General features: G+C 46.7%; 1 protein-coding gene across 3 annotated transcripts in view; it reads right to left on the bottom strand.

Annotated features, from left to right (window-relative positions):
• Positions 1 to 18,356, bottom strand: part of EMB (embigin) — a 34,790-nt gene extending 16,434 nt beyond the window's left edge. For 2 of the 3 annotated variants that reach the window (XM_081213144.1, XM_081213145.1), the window contains exons 1-3: positions 18,158 to 18,356; positions 6,853 to 6,933; positions 2,750 to 2,812 (exon numbers count right to left, since the gene is read on the bottom strand). In XM_081213144.1, the coding sequence (XP_081069270.1) occupies positions 2,750 to 2,812; positions 6,853 to 6,933; positions 18,158 to 18,260 (247 nt within the window). In that variant the 5' untranslated portion in view covers positions 18,261 to 18,356. The remainder of the gene's footprint in view (positions 1 to 2,749; positions 2,813 to 6,852; positions 6,934 to 18,157) is intronic. The other variant, XM_081213146.1, reaches the window with a different exon arrangement.
• Positions 18,357 to 19,173: the final 817 nt, after the last annotated feature.

Genomic DNA, 19,173 nt, shown 5'->3' with positions numbered 1-19,173 from the left:
GTCAATAGCCCTGGTTAACTCCACATTCCAGCGGGCCACCAGGGAATCGGCTGAAAGGCCATCAACATGGGATAAAGCATCCCCTACCACTCTCTGGAAACCATTTGGATCCATTAAGTGGCGGGGGCGGACCATCCGAATTGGTCCCACCTCCCTGCAGAGGGGATGGGTCGCAGAGAAGTCCAGTTGCACCAGGAAGTGATCTGACCATGGCACTTCTTTCATTTCGCTTTTACTTAGTGTCAGATCACCAACATCCATAGAGGTAAACACCAGGTCCAAGGCATGTCCACGGCTATGGGTTGGGCCAGACTTATTCAGGGACAGCCCCATGGAGGCCATGCTTTCCACGAAGTCCCGAGCGGCCCCTTGTAAGGTCGTGTCGGCATGGATGTTAAAATCCCCTAGGACGACCAGGCTGGGTGTCTCCAGGAGAACATCCGCCACGACCTGAAGCAGCTCGGGCAGGGAATCCTTGGTGCAGCGGGGAGGTCGGTACACCAAAAGGAATCCTGTACTGCCCCTATTGCCCAACTTCCAGAACATGCACTCAGAAAACTGGGTCTTCCCAATAGGACGCCTGGTGCAAACTAATGACTTCCTAAAAATCACTGCAACCCCCCCTCCCCGCCCACGTGACCTGGGTTGCTGTGCGTAAGAGAAACCTGGTGGACAAGCAGCGGCAAGGACAGGCCCATCTGCTTCATCCAACCAAGTCTCTGTTACACATGCCAGGTCAAATCCTCCATCCATGATCAAGTCATGGATGGCAGTGGTCTTACGAATCATTGACCTGGCATTGCACAGCAGCACCTTCAGGTCACGTGGGTATCCCTTGCTGATTCTAGTATCCATCCGGACAGGACCAGACCCGGAGGCAGGGATAGTCCTCAGACAACGACTAAACCTGCCTCCTCTGTAATGACATGGTCTGGTCTTAGCGTAACTCCTCCTCCTACCCGTGATCACTGAGATCGGTTGTCCCAGTGCATCCCCCCCTGTGGAACATGCCCCAGCCATTTTGTGGGCTGGGGCCCACTCCCCGGCAGCCCTGAACCCTCCCCCTAAAAACAAAATAACACCTTAAACAAACAAACAAAACCAATAAAACAATACAAACAAAAAAAAATGTAAAAATTACAAAAACATCAAAATAAAAAAAATAATAATTCCCCAAGCCCAACCAAACATCCATCCCACCCCCACCCCCCACATACAAAAAATCCAAAGAAAATTTTTAAAAACATTTTAAAAACACTCTGTGCCTCTCCGGCAGTAACAACTGTCCTAGTGAGGCCTGTCAGGCCCCGCCCCGGGCCAGGTGGTAAGTGGCAGGGAGGAGCAGGGCCCTCAGGCACTCACTCAGGGGACTCCTCCTGGGCAGCAGGCAGCAAGCAGCACGCAGTCCTTGTGAGGCTTCAGGCCCCGCCCCAGGCCAGATGGTAAGTGGCAAAAGCAGGGCCCACAAGCACTCACTCAGGGAGTCTTCCTGGGCAGCAGGCAGCAAGCAGCACGCAGTCCTTGTGAGGCCCCAGGCCCCGCCCCAAGCCAGATGGTAAGTGGCAAAAGCAGGGCCCACAAGCACTCACTCAGGGAGTCTTCCTGGGCAGCAGGCCGCAAGCAGCACGCAGTCCTTATGAGGCCCCAGGCCCCGCCCCAAGCCAGATGGTAAGTGGCAAAAGCAGGGCCCACAAGCACTCACTCAGGGAGTCTTCCTGGGCAGCAGGCCGCAAGCAGCACGCAGTCCTTATGAGGCCCCAGGCCCTGCCCCAAGCCAGATGGTAAGTGGCAAAAGCAGGGCCCACAAGCACTCACTCAGGGAGTCTTCCTGGGCAGCAGGCCGCAAGCAGCACGCAGTCCTTATGAGGCCCCAGGCCCTGCCCCAAGCCAGATGGTAAGTGGCAAAAGCAGGGCCCACAAGCACTCACTCAGGGAGTCTTCCTGGGCAGCAGGCAGCAAGCAGCACGCAATCCTTATGAGGCCCCAGGCCCCGCCCCAGGCCAGATGGTAAGTGGCAAAAGCAGGGCCCACAAGCACTCACTCAGGGAGTCTTCCTGGGCAGCAGGCCGCAAGCAGCACGCAGTCCTTATGAGGCCCCAGGCCCCGCCCCAAGCCAGATGGTAAGTGGCAAAAGCAGGGCCCACAAGCACTCACTCAGGGAGTCTTCCTGGGCAGCAGGCAGCAAGCCGCACGCAGTCCTTATGAGGCCCCAGGCCCCGCCCCAGGCCAGATGGTAAGTGGCAGAAAGGAGCAGGGCCCTCAGGCACTCACTCAGGGAGTCTTCCTGGGCCTCAGACACACATGGTTCACTGTAGCTTCCTGCACAGCTGCCTATAAGCTGTACTTTGTATTATGGACTTAAATAGTCAGACATATTTGGTTTCTATCCACATACTTTTTGACGTAAATTTATTTAATGGCAAAAATTCAAATAATAATATTTATTAGCTGTGTAACCCACACACGCTGCCAAAAGAGCCCCTGAAGTCCATAAAGCATCATCATGAAGACTGTCCATCTCAGCCCAGCCTTAAATGCAAGCAGTTTCCACCCACCTGCCTCAATTTGTTCTCTAGCTTTTAGCTACTCTAGAAAATTTGGATCCAATGTTTTGAAATTTATCTCCATGGCCGTGACAGCTGGAATCTTACTTGTGGTTCCCCGCCCCCCACTCCCCCGCAAAAGAAACCAAATTAGCATGACTTCTCTACTACCAATCAATGTTCAAGATTAAGAGGAGAAAACATACCCTTCATGGTTAAATTATACTTCTTGAAAGGCAGGATCGGCTCTTGTGTAACGGAACGTGGAGCTGCCAAAAAGAAAAGTTGAGACTAGGTTTATTTTCATATCGAGCAGGACAAGATTCAGCAGAAGATTAATTTGCTCTTTTAACACTCTTTAATGGAATCAAAAGTATAAGGACCACAGGAGCAGAAGTACATTTCATAAAGAACATTGGGCTGCCACTAAAAACAGCATTGTGCTCAGAGCATCTCCTTATCCTCCTAGTTCATTTTCTGATACCCTTATGCTCTATCTATTTTCCTCCACACATTGGCTATTGACCATGACTGTGCTGGCTGCAGATATAATCCAAAACATCTAGAGGATGCCAGGTTGGGGCAAGCTGAGTTATGCAGAGTTGGAGTAAGACCAAGAAGACTCAGTGGAAGGTAGATCTTTTATGCCATTCCGTGATGCTTAGAGGAAGGCTAGGAGAGAAATGCACTTTGTAATTGTCAGGGGTTCAGGAGCAGAGGCAAGGGCAAGGGAGGAAACAGAGAGCGAGGGGGAGGAGGCAGAAGAAAAGATGAGTGATGACGACGACCCGAGATCTCCGAGTCTTTCCAGTGAATCAGAAGATTCACAGAAAGGAGCACCAGTGGCCAGGGCAAGGGGGGAGCCTAGGGGGACACCCCAGGAAGATAGAGCCAGAGGGGACTCAGAGGAGAGCAGTTGGAGATCGGGACCAGCGTCACCGCCAGAGAGCAGGGAAGAGGAAGGGCGCCAGGGATCAAGCGCTGGCAGCTCACAACAGGGGGGAGGGCACGAGTCAGGAGTGGCCACACCTCCATCGGGGAGCGAAGAAACGGTCAGGCGGAAAGTGGAAGGTTGGGCGCGCGCGCCAAGTTCAAATGCACAGGAAGGTGGCGCAGTAAGCAGCCCGGAAAGGGAGCCAGGTCCTAAAGCCCGGCGCAAGGAGACAGGAGGGTCCGGGGGGTCAGCGTCAGAAGAATCCCGGAAGGAAGAGACCACGGGGGGCAGAGGGACCCAGAGAAGAACGGTCAGGCGGAAAAGGTGGAGTAAGGCTAGGTTAGTAAGCTGGTGCACAGGGGGCGGAGACTCAGACGGAGCTTCGCCGGTCTAACCCTTAAGACGTAGAGCTGCGCGCAGCAGCTTGAGAATGGAAACTGTTACTCAATAAAGACTTTTACAAGTGACCGCTGGCTAGCGTGATCCTCTGTGAGCTAGGATCTGGAAGCAGCTCTGACAGTAATGAACATAGGAAGCTGCCTTATTCTGAGCAGGCCACTGGTCCCAATTGGTCTACTCTGCCTGCAGCTCTCCAGGGTCTCAGTTAGAGGCCTTTGCAATCAGCAGCTCCTGTAAACTGGAGTTGCTCTGTCTTGAAATTGACTCTTAAGAAGTCTTCATCTGAAGTGAACAGTGCCCTAAGGGCACATTTTTAATCACAAAATCGTTTACAAGCTGTCACTGCAGATTTGACTTCCCTTCTACAAACCATGGGCCACACTAAACTACCAACTATCAGCCAAACTCAATGTAAAGTCACATGCATTACAGTAAGGTGAAATGCATTACCACATTTAACAGGCAATTAACCCCCCCCCCAAAAAAAATGCACACGTAAGTAGTTGTCATGAGGAAGAGGAAAAGCAGTATCAAGACTATGGCAAAACAAAGGGGGAGATCTTAATGCAGACATGCACACAGACATAAACACACAATGCTGGGGGGAGGGGGAACCCCTCTCTCCAGCACTTATTCCCAGTGTAGCCCAAGGATTGTTCCTCCCAATGCAAATAGCATGGGGGGGGCGACTCTTGAATATCAACAAAGGGTTAAATGCCCCCTGCCTGCCTGCCATTGTCTTGACCCTTGCAGAAGAATGGGCACATTAAGTGCAGGAACACTTTTAAAGTAATGTTTTCCTTGGCCCTGTATAGCTGTGATCATGGTCTGAGATATTTAGGAAGAATACATTCCAGAGACCAAGCCTAGGTTGCTGAAAATCAAAACCACCCTAATATTCTTTCAAAACATTTTGGAGTATGAAAAAGTCTTCCGACACTGCAGGGGTCTGGCTCCTTTTCATTTTTATATAATATGCGAGTTGCTGGGGAGGGCTGTGTGGGTGTTAAAAGCTCCTCCCTTCCTGTGGATGAGAGAAAATGTTTTGGAGCAAGGGCTGTGTTTTATTTTAAGGAGTTGTTTCAAAGGCTGCTGCTTGTTGGGACTCCTTGGCTGATGGTTCTGGAGGGGAAGATTGCTGAATGGAGCTTCAGAGCATCAAAAGAAGAGCCCTGCTGGGTCAGAGCAAGGGACCACTTCAGCCCAGCATCCTGTTTCCACCATTGGCCAATCAGATGCTTCCCAGAAGCCCACAAAACAGTGCAAGAAGGCAGCAGCCCACCAAACACCCACTACAGGAAACCTGTATAGGAAGTTGAGAAATAAACAGCGGAACTTCCCTAAATGTAACCGTAGGCTAGGTGACACAATGAGCACAAATCAGGTCGTCTAGCATTTCCTGGGCTGGGCCCTTTGGCCTGATAAGCAACTGAAGCAGCTTGATATCTGACATGGAACCGAATGGCAGCGGCTAGTGTCCATTGGGACTGGGAGGATGGAAGACAGGGAGCCCAACATCAGGTAGAACCAGCAACAGGTGGAGCCAACTAGTTCTAGTTGTGCTCCTATCCTCCTAACTCAGCCGCGTTCAACCCTCTGGAATGCTTGTAAGTAAGGCAGGCAAGCATGGGCTCAGGTAGGAGTAGCCTCCAGTTCAATCAGACCAGTTTTGTTTTGTTAAATACATTGTTTCCTGTACTGCCAAGACTTAAGCTGCACATACTGTATACTCAGTGATTTTTTCTTCTTATTCTGGGGGTTCTCAATGGTACAGACATACCTCGGGTTGAAGTTGCTTCAGGTTGAGCACTTTCGGGTTGCACTCTGTGGCGACCCAGAAGTAACGGAACGGGTTACTTCCGGGTTTTGCCGCTTGCGCTTGCGCAGATGGTCAAAATGACGTCATGTGCATGCACTGAAGCAGTGAATCGTGACCCACGCACGTGCAGACATGGGTTGCGTTTGCTTCAGGATGTGAACGGGGCTCCGGAACGGATCCCGTTCATATCCAGAGGTACACTGCACACAGTACTGACACCATTTTTTCTAAAAGAAAAGCACTGTGTGTATTTACAGCACATTTCTTCCCCCAAAGAATCCTGGAAACTGTAGTTTACCCCTTTGCAGAGCTATCATTCTCAGCACCCTTAAACTACACTTCCTGGAATATTTTTTTTTTGGGGGGGGGCACATCATGTACTTTAAGTGTATGGTGCATATCGCAGATCTGCATCATATATCCAAGCACAACCAACACATGTATAAAGCACATGAGTCCCCTCAAGAATTGTGGAAACTGTAGTTTGTTAAGAACACTGGGATTGGCAGACCTGTGGGTAAATTGCAGTCTCCACGACTTTTGGGGGGAAGTCATGTGCTTTATATGTGTGGTGCAGATGTGCCCGTAGTTGTCTGAGGCTGCTGAAACTGCCCCCCCCCCCGATGCCACCTGGGTTCCCTAGTAGGGGGTAAGAGGTGCAAAAGCTGGGGTCTGATTCATGTCCATGCCAGCAAGAACCCAGGTAATAAATCTAGTTTTTCTGCATTTATGAAGAGAGGAGGAGGAGAGGGTGGGAATGTGCCTAGCCCCAGCTTAAAGGATGTGTGAATTGCAGCCTTGTGAATTTTGCTACGTGCCTCTTTTTAAGTTACAAGGGGCTGCAACACTTGTTTCTGTTTTGCCTACACAATCTTATCAGTGGAGCTACCAAGTACACTTGCCCGGGCTGAAGAATGCAACTCAATCAATACATGACAAGGTACAGGCTTCTCCTGGAATGAGTGACAAGAAGACTCCTACAGGGCAAAAGTAAGACACAAGGTGTTCCTCAGCTTTATCTTCCTCCTCTCAATAACTGGAATATTTTAGAGTGCGAACTCCCTCAGCACAAGATTAATCTTGTGCTGTCATCACTATTGGTAGAAACAGCAGACATGAGAAAATAGCCCTACTGGAAAATAATAATAGGTTGTTACCTGAAGTGGAAGTTCCCCGAGAGAAAATTCCATTGCTGGAAGTTGTTTCCTGGTTGTGATTTTGTGCTGTCGAAGTATCAGCTACATACAATAAAAAATAAGAGTAAAAAAAAAAATTATTCTTTTTATGATACAGTTTCGAGATTCTTGTTTTTATCTTATTTATTTAAAAAAATGTTTCTGGATCCTGAGAATGGAGCGGACCCTTCATCGAGACACAGTGAGCAAATGTCCGAATCCTTTGACAACAAGTTATGAACAGGGCACCTGCCTTTATTCCATGTACAGGGAAAAGCAAACCAGACTGGAAATGAAAGCTTACAGAGACAGGAGAGCATCCTCCGTCTCACCTGTGGGCAGCAGGCTAGCTTAGGGACACAGGGTAGGCCATGTGGACCACACAGGTCAGACTTCCCACACCCTTGCCCTCCATCATCTCCTCCATGCAACAAAGCCTCATGGAAAATGCAACTTAAGTCATTCCAAAAGAAGATATTGGAGTACTCCAAATCATTTGCCCATGAATGTGGACAGAAAATAGGAGTTACAGTTGGAGGGCAACACCTGGAGAGCTGCATTGATCATTGCAATACATCTATTATTATTATTATTATATTATTATTATTATTATGTCATATAAGATGATTATATAATCTAAGAAGGGGAATGGCTGTGACTGTCATGAAATAACAGTCTTCTGAATTTCCACTACACTACTGGCCACACTCTGTCCAATGGTAGGGCAGGGGCTCTGGTAATGAATATTGGATATAATATTTTTTTTGATGAGTGTGGCACTGTGGTCTAAACCACTGAGCCTTGGACTTGCCGATCAGAAGGTCGGCAGTTCGAATCCCCATGACGGGGTGAGCCCCGTTGCTCGGTCCCAGCTCCTGCCAACCTAGCAGTTTGAAAGCATGTCAAAGTGCAAGTAGATAAATAGGTACCGCTCTGGCGGGAAGGTCAACAGTGTTTCCCTGCGCTGCTCTGGTTTCGGTGTTCCGTTGCACCAGAAATGGCTTAGTCATGCTGGCCACATGACCCAGAAAACTGTCTGTGGACAAACGCTGGCTCCCTTGGCTCATCTGTGAAGCGAGATGAGTACCTCAACCACAGAGTCGTCTGCGACTGGACTTAACTGTCAGGGGTCCTTTACCTTTTTAAATACCTGTTTAGGGATGCATTTCCTGACCCACTTGTTTGATAAACTTTTTTGTTTAATAAAGCTTTTCTCATTTGTTGATTAGATCCTGCCTGGGACTCTAAATCATTACATTTCCCCCTCACACAAGTCCCCCACTAGATAATCTGTGGTAAATTGTAGAAATTCATGTAATTGGTATACCGTGAGGTGGGTGCACTATATTTAATTGGGGACATTTAGCGGGAGTGGATCCACCGCATTATTAATTTGTAGTATTAAGCGGTGGGTCCGCTATATTTTAATGGCTGTTTTCCCTTTTTCTTTTTTGTCCTAGTGCTTTTCCTGGGAAAACCTGTGTTTTACCATTGAATTGGAGCAAACAGCAATTGGGTTTTCCAGAGAAAAGTGCCACACTCTGACACAGAACTTTTAAAGTGCACACCTGTGTCTGAAAGTGTGGTATAAAGGTAATCTGGATGAGCCCCAAGTCCTTCAAGGAAGTGTAGAGGAAATAAACTCATTGCAGTTTTACAAAATTCTAACAAAGAACTTGGTGGTCCATATATATTATTGTAATTTTGCTGGGTAAATCTGAAAGAAGCTTAGGCTGAATGTACAAATTAAGGAAGTGGATTCAAAAGCAGATATAAGTCATATCAAGTCCTGACTGATTCAGAACACATCCTGGGTTCTGGACAGGTCAGTCTCCTGCTATTCCTTCTTGCGGCTGGCTTTTCCTGACAACTTCATTCCAGGGAATTTGAAAGCCGCTTTGCAAGAGCTAAAGTACTTTAAGTGAATGATTAATGGTTATGACTAGCAATTATGGCTGAAAATGATAAAGAAGGACTTCCTCCCTGTTAAATCAAGTCTATAGCATAAAAATATTTTACTTTCTTGGGCTCCATGATCACTGCAGATGGTGACAGCAGTCACAAAATGAAAAGACGCCTGCTTCTTGGGAGAAAAGCAATGACAAACCTAGACAGCATCTTAAAAAGCAGAGACATCACCTTGCCAACAAAGGTCCGTATAGTTAAAGCTATGGTTTTCCCAGTAGTGATGTATGGAAGTGAGAGCTGGACCATGAAGAAGGCCGATTGCCAAAGAATTGATACTTTTGAATTATAGTGCTGGAGGAGACTCTTGAGAGCCCCATGGACTGCAAGGAGATCAAACTGATCCATTCTTAAGGAAATCAGCCCTGAGTGCTCACTGGAAGGACAGACCGTGAAGCTGAGGCTCCAATACTTTGGCCACCTCATGAGACGAGAAGACTCCCTGGAAAAGACTCCCTGATGTTGGGAAAGATTGAGGGCACAAGGAGAAGGGGACGACAGAAGATGAGATGGTTGGACAGTGTTCTCGAAGCTACGAACATGAGTTTGACCAAACTGCAGGAGGCAGCGGAAGACAGGAGTGCCTGGCGTGCTCTGGTCCATGGAGTCACGAAGAGCTGGATACAACTAAACGACTAAACAACAACAACAACATAGCATAAAAACAAACAAACAGAAAACCCAGAACTTAAACACTATTTCTGGGCAGTTCTACATTTCCTGAGGACTGTACAAAAAAAAAATACACCAAAAAAACAACAACAGAAAACCCAGAACTGAAAGACTATTTCTGGGCAGTTCTACATTTCCTGAGGACTGTACTAAAAGGAGACAACTGTCACAAGTGCCTTGCTTTAGAGGGATGAGAGTACAGGTAACTTCTTAGGCTTCTTTCTTTCTATGCAGCACATGCCCTGCTACCACTAATAACACTTTGTCCATGGAGAAATGAGTATCAACCCTTAAGTCAAAAATTGGTATCTCTGAACAGACAGCATCAAGTTCACAAGCTACTTCCTGGGACTACTACGCATGGGTGCCATCATCTTACACCCTTCATGAGCACCCACCCTTGACTTGGTTTTGTGTTTCTACAGGCAACTAGAAGGCTCAATAGCTAAAAGACACCCTAATTTGTTGATGTTGTTTATTAAATTTATTGGTCTCTGGATCATGGTGCCCTCCAGATGTTGGAACTTCCATAATTCCTGACCACAGGCAGTGTGTGGCTGGGTCTGATAAGCACTGCAGTCCAACAGCTTCTCAAGAGCACCAGATTCACTACCCCAACATAGAGTATACAGGGTCAGTCTAGGATTGGAAAGATGCAAATTCAAATCCCAGTTAATACATAGATACCCTCTTGGATGCCTTGATATTCATGCACACCTTTCCACCCTAGAGCTGTTTCAATACATTTTGCTTTCTGTAGAGAAGATGACCAACTAATAGCCGTACTTCAACACTGCCAGCAAAACAGTGTCTTCCTACAACATCCAAGGGTAACAGGCTAGCTCAGGGGTCAGCAAACTTTTTCAGCAGGGGGCCGGTCCACTGTCCCTCAGACCTTGTGGGGGGCCAGACTGTATTTTGAAAAAAGAATAAATTCCTATGCCCCACAAATAACCCAGAGATGCATTTTTTTAAAAAGCACACATTCTACTCATGTAAGAACACCAGGCAAGCCCCACAAATAACCCAGAGATGCATTTTAAATAAAAGGGCACATTCTACTCATGTAAAAACACGCTGATTCCTGGACTGCCGTCGGGCCAGATTTAGAAGGCAATTGGGCCGGATCTGGCCCCCAGGCCTTAGTTTGCCTACCCATGGGCTAGTTGACGGGGAAGAAGGTAAGACAAGGTGCACAGGGCTTAGTCCTCCAAAACCTAACAGGTGTTCCACACTCCCTGCCCTGTTCTACCTCTCTTCATACTCCTCTTCCATCTCATTTTGGGTCATTTTCTGACATGCTGTTAAAATACCGTATTTTTTGCACCATAACACTCACTTTTTTCCTCCTAGAAAGTAAGGGGAAATGTCTGTGCGTGTTATGGAGCGAATGCCTGCGGGTGGCGGGGGGGATCTGCTGCAGTCGTGAGCAGAGGATCCATGGTTCCCCTTCCTTCCCTCCTCCGTGGTTACAAAGCATGGATCCACATGGATCCTCAGGATTTTTGCATTGGGCTGCTCCAAACTCACTGTCAGATCACATGTCTGTGGCCACAGCATGAACCACAAAAATCATATCCACTATTTCGTTTAGAATATTTTTTTCTTGTTTTCCTCCTCTAAAAACTACGTGCGTGTTATGGTCTGGTGCGTGTTATAGAGCGAAAAATACGGTATATTTCGTACAAGACAGGTCTGGGGAAAATGTATAATGAAAAGGGTAAATGTGTGTTGTTTCCGTTTCCTCATTGGTTGCTAAATGACTATCAAACCATTGTACTGTGGTACCTCTGGTTAAGAACTTAATTCGTTCTGGAGCTCCGTTCTTAACCTGAAACTGTTCTTAACCTGAGGTACCAGTTTAGGTAATGGGGCCTCCCGCTGTCGCTGCGCCACCACTGCACAATTTCTGTTCTCACCCTGAAGCAAAGTTCTTAACCTGAGGTAGTACTTCCGGGTTAGCAGAGTCTGTAACCTGAAGCGTCTGTAACCCAAGGTACCACTGTACTGGTTTTTGCAAGGGGGAATCTGTGTGCTAACAGGGTTTAGACATCAACCTTGCAAAGTCACACAGTAGATGAAACAATTCACCTCTTGCCATTTGGATGGAGGCTCTTCTCCATTTAATGTCTCCTGCCTGTGTTGTTGTCCTAAGCAACCCGCAAAGAACAGTTTGTGCCCACGCCAGACCAATGAGATCATTTCAGTTATGTCCCCCAAGTGGAAGGAAGACAGTGTCTTATCTGAGATCATCATCGCCAATAATGCCTTTGTCAATAATGGACTGAGAAATTAATCAGCCTGGTGCTCTTTGCTGCAATGATTCATGCCTGCTTGCTTCTAAGGAAACAGGCTGACTCTGCTAGCTGTAGATCAATTGGGGACTGGATTCTTTTTTCAGAGGAAGCTCCCTTAAAATGAGTCTATTCTTTTTTTAAAAAAAGTAATTTGCTTTTGTGACAAGAACAAAATAATGTATAACATCCAGAACATGAGGGTAACACATAGTTCAGAGCATTGGCTGCATCTGTTTTACTGTAAAGCATTTGTTGTTCTTATGACCAGAATTCTCCTTTTGGGTTGACAGTGTCATCTTGTACAGTCATTCCACAGGAAGCCATGCATTGCTGGTGGTTGCCAGTTCTGTTCCTTCCACACTATGTATTTTATTAAAAAATGCCTTGTCACTTGAAACTTCCCTTTTGCCTTTTAAAAATCACCCCTGTTTTTCACCTTGTGTCTCACTTTTTCCCCATCAATGCAATTCTCCAAGCTGGTGCCATTCGGATAGCAAGTTGTCTCAAATCTTTCCACCTTCTAGGTACTGTCAAGCCTGCTACTAATATAAAACTATTGCTCTATCTAGTTCAGTATTGTCTCTACAAAGACTGGCAGCATCTCTCCAGGGGTTCAGGCAGTGCTTTTTTTCTAAAAAAAATGTTTAGGGGTACTCTCATTTTCCTACTCATATTGAAATACTGCCCCTCAATGAGGCCAAACTTAGATTCACAAAATGTTTAGGGGTATGCGTACCCCTGTGTCCCCCCAGAAAAAATGCACTGGTTTCAGGCAAGGATATTCCCAGGTATACCACAGATATGTACTACATATCTCTGTATATGTATGCTGTAGATCAGGGGTAGGCAACCTAAGGCCCAGGGGCCAGATTGCCTTCTAAATCTGGCCTGCGGACGGTCCAGGAATCAGCGTGTTTTTACATGAGTAGAATGTGTCCTTTTATTTAAAATGCATCAAAATATAGTCCACCCCCCCCCCATGGTCTGAGGGACGGTGGACCAGTCCACGGCTGAAAAAGCTTGCTGACCCCTGCTATAGATCGAACCTATCTTAACTAGTCCTCATGTCCCCTTTTCTTCATAACCACATCCCCTTTCTTGATGATAGTACATTATGAAGGGAAATGGTTGAGGGGTGTATGTGTGCCACAGTTGCACACATCTGCACACAGTCACCCACTGTGTTCCATTAAAAGTATACCTAAAATACTGAAGTTCTATAAGCTATGGAACTACTTCAGTTGAAAATATACAAGGCCTCAAGTCTGACTTTATTCTCTGCAACAGTACTGTAGTAATATTTGCGGGAACAGAGTGCCTTGCAGAACAGTGTCTGAAGTTGCAATTCTAGACCCTTGCCTGGGAGTAAGCCATATGTAGGTTTGCACTGCGCAAGACAGTTAGGATTGGTGCAACATAAAGCAGAGATGAAGAGTGAAGAACCTGAACATAGGAGCCACCTCTAGGGGCTGTGGGGGCCTCCCCCAAAGTTGATGAGCATTGCCATACAATGGTGTGCATGCACCACATTATGCAGGCATACCCTCCAACGTTTCTCGGATGAAAATAGGGACGTCCCATTCCATAATGATCATTTTACTATTTATACCCCATGCATCTTACTGGGTTGCCCCAGGCACTCTAAACTTCCCTATACAGGATTGCCTTCAGATGCCTCAGGGGTTGGCTAACTCCATACCCTCCATACCCTCAGCATTTCTCCAATGTAAATAGGGACATCCTAAGAAAAAATGGGACATTCCAGGATCAAATCAGAAACCAGGACATCTTCTCTAAATCAGGGATGTCCCTGGAAAATAGGGACACTTGGAGAGTGGGGCTTACCTGGGCCTCCAAATATTTTATTCAAGTTGGCATCCCTGAACCTGAGTTGTATATTCTCTCTTTTTAGTCCTACTTTCCATATCACTGCTGCTTTGCAGTCATCCCCACAACAGCCATGTGAGAGAAATCCATTAATCATCCCAGAGCTATATACAGCATTTTAAATGCCTGAGCCTAAAATTTTGCTGCTGCTGCTCTTCCCCATTCTTGATTCTGACCTCCTCCTTTGAGGATATGCTTCAAGTTCAAATAGTTCCAGGTTTAATTCCACAGTATTATCTCTAGGAGAGATCCCAGGAGAGATCCATGTCTACAACCCTGGCGACATGGGTTGCCATCCAGTTTGCACAATACCAGGCCAGATGGAGGTCAATGGTCTGACTGAGTACTGTATACAGCATCTTCCTATATTGCCCATCTTCTGATTGACCACATCAAGCAGAGAAGTGACTCCAAGAAGGCACTAAGCACATAAATTTCAGGCAATCTTTCTGTAGGGTGGCATCACTTTGCCCAAAACAGCTCAGTTCTAGAACTCCGCTAGCTGTGGAAGAGGTATTTGCCTGCTCCACCACTGCAGGATATTGGACAGAAATGAAGTATTCACTGAGTCAATTTTATATCGGTGAAGCTATACAGCTGATAAGCAGACTGACAAAATCCAGAAAAGGCCAAAGTGAGGCCCACCATTTCCATGAGGGATGATGCTCCATCTAAGCAAGTTCTGGTCAATCTTTGACCTTCCAGATGTTACTGAACTACAACTTCCATCATCTCTGGACACGGGTTATGTTTGCTGGGTCTGGTAGGAGTTGCAGTTCATCCAAAACTAGAAGGCCAAAGGTTCACCACACCTGATTGCCTGGTGTGTTGCTGTTGCTCACTGAGAGGGAGAGGTGGTGTGGATGTCAACATGGTGCAAACCCACTGGCAGAGCCAATCCAACATTTCTGCCAGTGCATGTGCACTGTGCCAATCTCCTTCCACCTCACCTCCTCTACTTTCCAGTAAGCAACTGTAACCCACTTGCTAGGAAGCCTAGTGGTTTTGCCCCACCTGGTGACCCATTTCTGCATCTGCAAAACTCCAAAACATCAAACCTGGAATTTCCACACAGCCATCGTGAGTCATAACCAACGAGAGACCATTCATTCATTAGTCTCCTTTTTAAAGCTACTCTGCATACTAACTGAGAAATCTTTCTCCACACATGGACAATTTAGGTAGCCAAAACTGCAACATCCATGTACAAACGGATCAGCAGGCTTGGTTTGAAGGGGGCACAGGAGTGAGAAGAACTCTAAGGAGAGGAATCCAAACAGTCCACTAAGGATTGAGGATACAAAATGCTGACAACCTTTTGCAGGAGCAGAAAACAAGAGAAGATGAAATGGAAGTATCCTCAAGGATGTTGCTAGGTTGTTGGCTGGCTGGAACCCTGGACAGGCACATTCCACACGACACCATTTTGTTTCAGGACCCTGTCTAAGTTAGCAGCCATCCCCATTGTGTGGCAGTGAATTCCATACATTAAATTATACTCCATGGCGTGAAGTAATTTGTCTCTCCTAAATTGGAAGCCAAGTGGTTTTACTTGATGACTCCAAGTTCACTATGCTTAAAAATCCTTTTCTCATAGTGAAGGGCCATTCCTGCTCCCCATTTAAAATTGTCCCTTTGTTTCTCTGTTTAAGATAAAACATAGATTGCGGATGAGCTTCTGAACAGCTTTGATACTACAAAGTACAAAGGTACTTGCTTAATTTTGGGCTACATTTAACAGCAACTAATCAGTGCTGTTGGAGGGGAAACTCAACTCTGCGGCGATCAAGAATTCTGAAGCTGAAACCAGGTCCATTCAGGGTGGGCAACACAGCTTCAACTTCAAAAAGTAACAAATGTCAGATAAAACTACTCAGTATCTTTCTAACCCTTCTGATCCCAGCAGTACAGTGATACAACCTGTTGGCCTCTTCAGCAGTAAATAGATCAGAGGCATGTGTGATCCCACCCCATCTCAGAAATCCTGAAGAGAGGATTGGTTGGATCCAGACTAAGTGAGTGGCACTTAGTTGCCACTGAAATCAACTTAAGGCTGCATTCAAACATTCCCCCTCCCTCGAAGAATTATGAGCACTGTAGTTTTTTAAAGGGTTGTTAACATATCTCTTAGGGGTGATCTACACTACCCAGAATTCTTTGAGCAAAACAAACTGCTTTGAATGCTTTAATGTGCATGGATTGTACACAGCCAGAGTCTCAATGATTGTAACAGGACTTTGGTGTAACGTGTGTGAGTCTGGACTCTGGAGGATCCAGCCCTACGCCTAGCAATTCAAAATCTGGTTGTTTTCTAGTTGGAAACTGCTGTCTGTTGTACAGGAGATTATACTTCAATTTTTAAGAAAAGGAACATGGGGTAAGGATATTTTTCAATAATGACTTTATAAACCCCATGAATTCTAATGGAATTCAGTCTATGAAAGAGGTCCGCTGGTTTACTTCATATCCTCACTGTGTGATTTGGTAAAACACTCTCTCAAACTTTCAAACAGGAAGCACAGACACCATTTCCTCTGCATTTACTGTGGTGCAAACTGCGGGGAGGGGAGAATCATCAGATATCGTGCCAAACAGGGTTTTAATGCAGCGTGCACAAAACAGGACTTCAAAGTGCTAAAATAGTTTGAAATGTGTAGTGAAGTTGGGGACCTGGAGACGGAGACTAGAGTCCTACCTGCACATTTAAAACAGAGCTGTTAAGGGGAGCCTATTCCACTCAGATCTTCAATTCTCAGAGTTCTCTGGGAAGAGGGGCCAATTTTTAAACCACCCTGAGAACTGCAGCTCTGCAAGGGGAATAAGGGTCTCCGAACGGTGCTGTGGGTTAAACCACAGAGCCTAGGACTTGTCGATCAGAAGGTCGGCGGTTCGAATCCCCATGATGGGGTGAGCTCCTGTTGCTCAGTCCCTGTTCCTGCCCACCTAGCAGTTCGAAAGCACAGCAAAGTGCAAGTAGATAAATAGGTTCCGCTCTGGCGGGAAGGTAAACGGCATTTCAGTGCGCTGCTCTGGTTTGCCAGAAGCGGTTTCGTCATGCTGGCCACGACCCGGAAGCTGTACGCCGGCTCCCTCAGCCAATAAAGCGAGATGAGCGCCGCAACCCCAAAGTCGGTCACGACTGGACCTAATGGTAAGGGGTCCCTTTACCTTTTAACAACTCACAGCACCCCTAACCTCCCAGGATTCTTTGGGGGAAAGCCATGGCTGTTTATAGTAGTACGATACTGCTTTAATTGTATGGTGCAGATGGGTCCCTAGGGCAACGTCAGCAGGATCTAGGAACCCTCTTCTGTTGTGAGTCTTGCACTAATCTGTGAATTTGTTGGGTCTTGGGTGAGAGCCAGCATTGATGACAGTGAGAGACAGGATGCTGAGAGCTGTTTGTGGGGTGGGGGGGAGGGGGCAGTTTGAGATGGAAGTTCCATCTCTGTGTATTCACATTCCTGGCTTTATTGCGCATTTTTGTATGTTTCAGTTGACCGCAGACTGCTTAGGGACAGTTTAATATCTGAAGCGGTATAGGAATGGTCTAAATAAATATTTGAGGCAACAAGTGGGGGGGGGGAGTGCTGTTGCACTCATGTCCTGCTGGGGGGGGCGCTTCCTACAGGCATCTGGGTGGCTACTGGGAGAACAGGATTGGCCTGATCCAGCAAGGCTCTTCTTGTGTCTTTACAACTGTGTGTGTGTGCGCACATGGTGGTGGTTATAGTGGAGCAGAGAGCAATGACATGCAAGTAAGACATCATTCACAGAGCAGCAAACAGACACAAAACAAAGCACAAGGATCATTCACAGCTGAAACAATGGGCCATCATCCTGGCATTATTAAGTTAATTCCACGAGTAATGTTGCTCCAACAACACGGATCTCCAGTCCTAGACTATTGTCTGCCTCCACTTTACCACCTGATGGAATCTTAACTTCTCTCTCCCCTGCTTATTTCCCCCCTCCTCCTTTTATTAAACTAGGAAGGCAATGGCTTTTACAAAACAGGACATGAAGGATTCTACAACCAGGGGAATGCAGTTTGGAAACGCCTTAGACGCGTGTCTTTTTAATCTTAATAGTCATAAGGTAGGAATTAACCTTTCAGGGGGCGGGGGAGCCTGGTTAGAATGCCGCAAAGTGAAGATTCGGGCAGAACATCCCTTCACCAAAGGAACCCCCTCCTGCCAAATAAACTCGGGCTGGGGTAAATAAATAAAGAGAACGTTTAAAATTAAAATTCCTTGAACCATCTAACCCCCCCCCCTCGGTTTGGAGAAAATAACAGTCGTCGTTTTATTTATTTTTTTGCCTTGAAGCAAACCTTTTCAAGGTGACTGCTCACCTTGGGATGAGAAACGCAGCAACGACCATCCTTTTTTCTGGACGTTTGCCTAGGTCGCCAGCCGCCCGGAGAAAACACCGCAGAAATTCATAGCGATTATTAATATCCTTACCTGCGGGAGTGCTGCTGCTGCTGCTGCTCCCGACGTCCAAGACACCCCAAACAACCAGCAGGAGAAGGAGGCGAACGGAGTGCAACGCCACGGAGGCGCTCATGTTTGCTTGCAGCAGGCAGAAGCTTCTTCAATAGCACTGCAGTGAGGTCTGGCCGCTTGCTCTGTTGCGCCCCGCCCGGCCGCTCCAGCAAGCAGCGCCTCGTTCTTTGAGAAGGGTGTTGCCCTGGAGCTGTACTAATAACGGGAGACTGACGTCAAGAGGAGCAACCAACCAGCGAATCGTCGGGCAGGTGCGAAAGGGAAAGTGTGGCCATCGCGCAGCTGTTTAGAACCGCCGAATCTTTCTATGAATGAATGAATGACTAGGGAGTGGTTAGACTCCCTATGTTCCAATCCTATGCATCCTTACTCAAAAGTAAGCACAACAGCACAACAACAATTCCAGGTGCATTTTTTTAAAAAAAATCTAGGTTCACTAAGACAGATCTGGCTGCCACTAGGATATCTGTCTTTTATTATTATTATTAAGCTGCTCTTTTAGCATTTGGCTTACTCAAAAGTCTTAATTTGAATGTGATGGTAGAAGACTTGATTGGCAATGTTGCCACTGCATTGCGGTTTTTTTGCAGCCATTTTGAAAGGACCTTGGTTAAAAAAAATCAGTTTCTTTTAATAAACCAAACCAAAATCACTTAAATCTGTTCAAAAAGGCTACCAGCAACTTCTTTCTGCTTTCTCTTTACAGTCATAAAGTTGGAAGGAACTTCTATGTCTAGGCTGACTTTTGTTTGTTTCTAGGTTCAGGTGGCGCTGTGGGTAAAACCTCAGTGCCTAGGACTTGCCGATCGTATGGTTGGCGGTTCGAATTCCCACGGTGGGGTGAGTTCCCGTCGTTCGGTCCCAGCTCCTGCCCACCTAGCAGTTCGAAAGCACCCCTAAGTGCAAGTAGACAAATAGGGACCGCTTTATAGCGAGAAGGCAATGACGTTTCCGTGCACTGCGCTGGTGCTGGC

Source organism: Podarcis bocagei (assembly GCF_964188305.1).
Source record: "Podarcis bocagei genome assembly, chromosome: 11".
In the NCBI taxonomy this organism is placed as follows: domain Eukaryota; kingdom Metazoa; phylum Chordata; class Lepidosauria; order Squamata; family Lacertidae; genus Podarcis; species Podarcis bocagei.
This window is presented reverse-complemented; position numbering and strand designations above follow the sequence as displayed.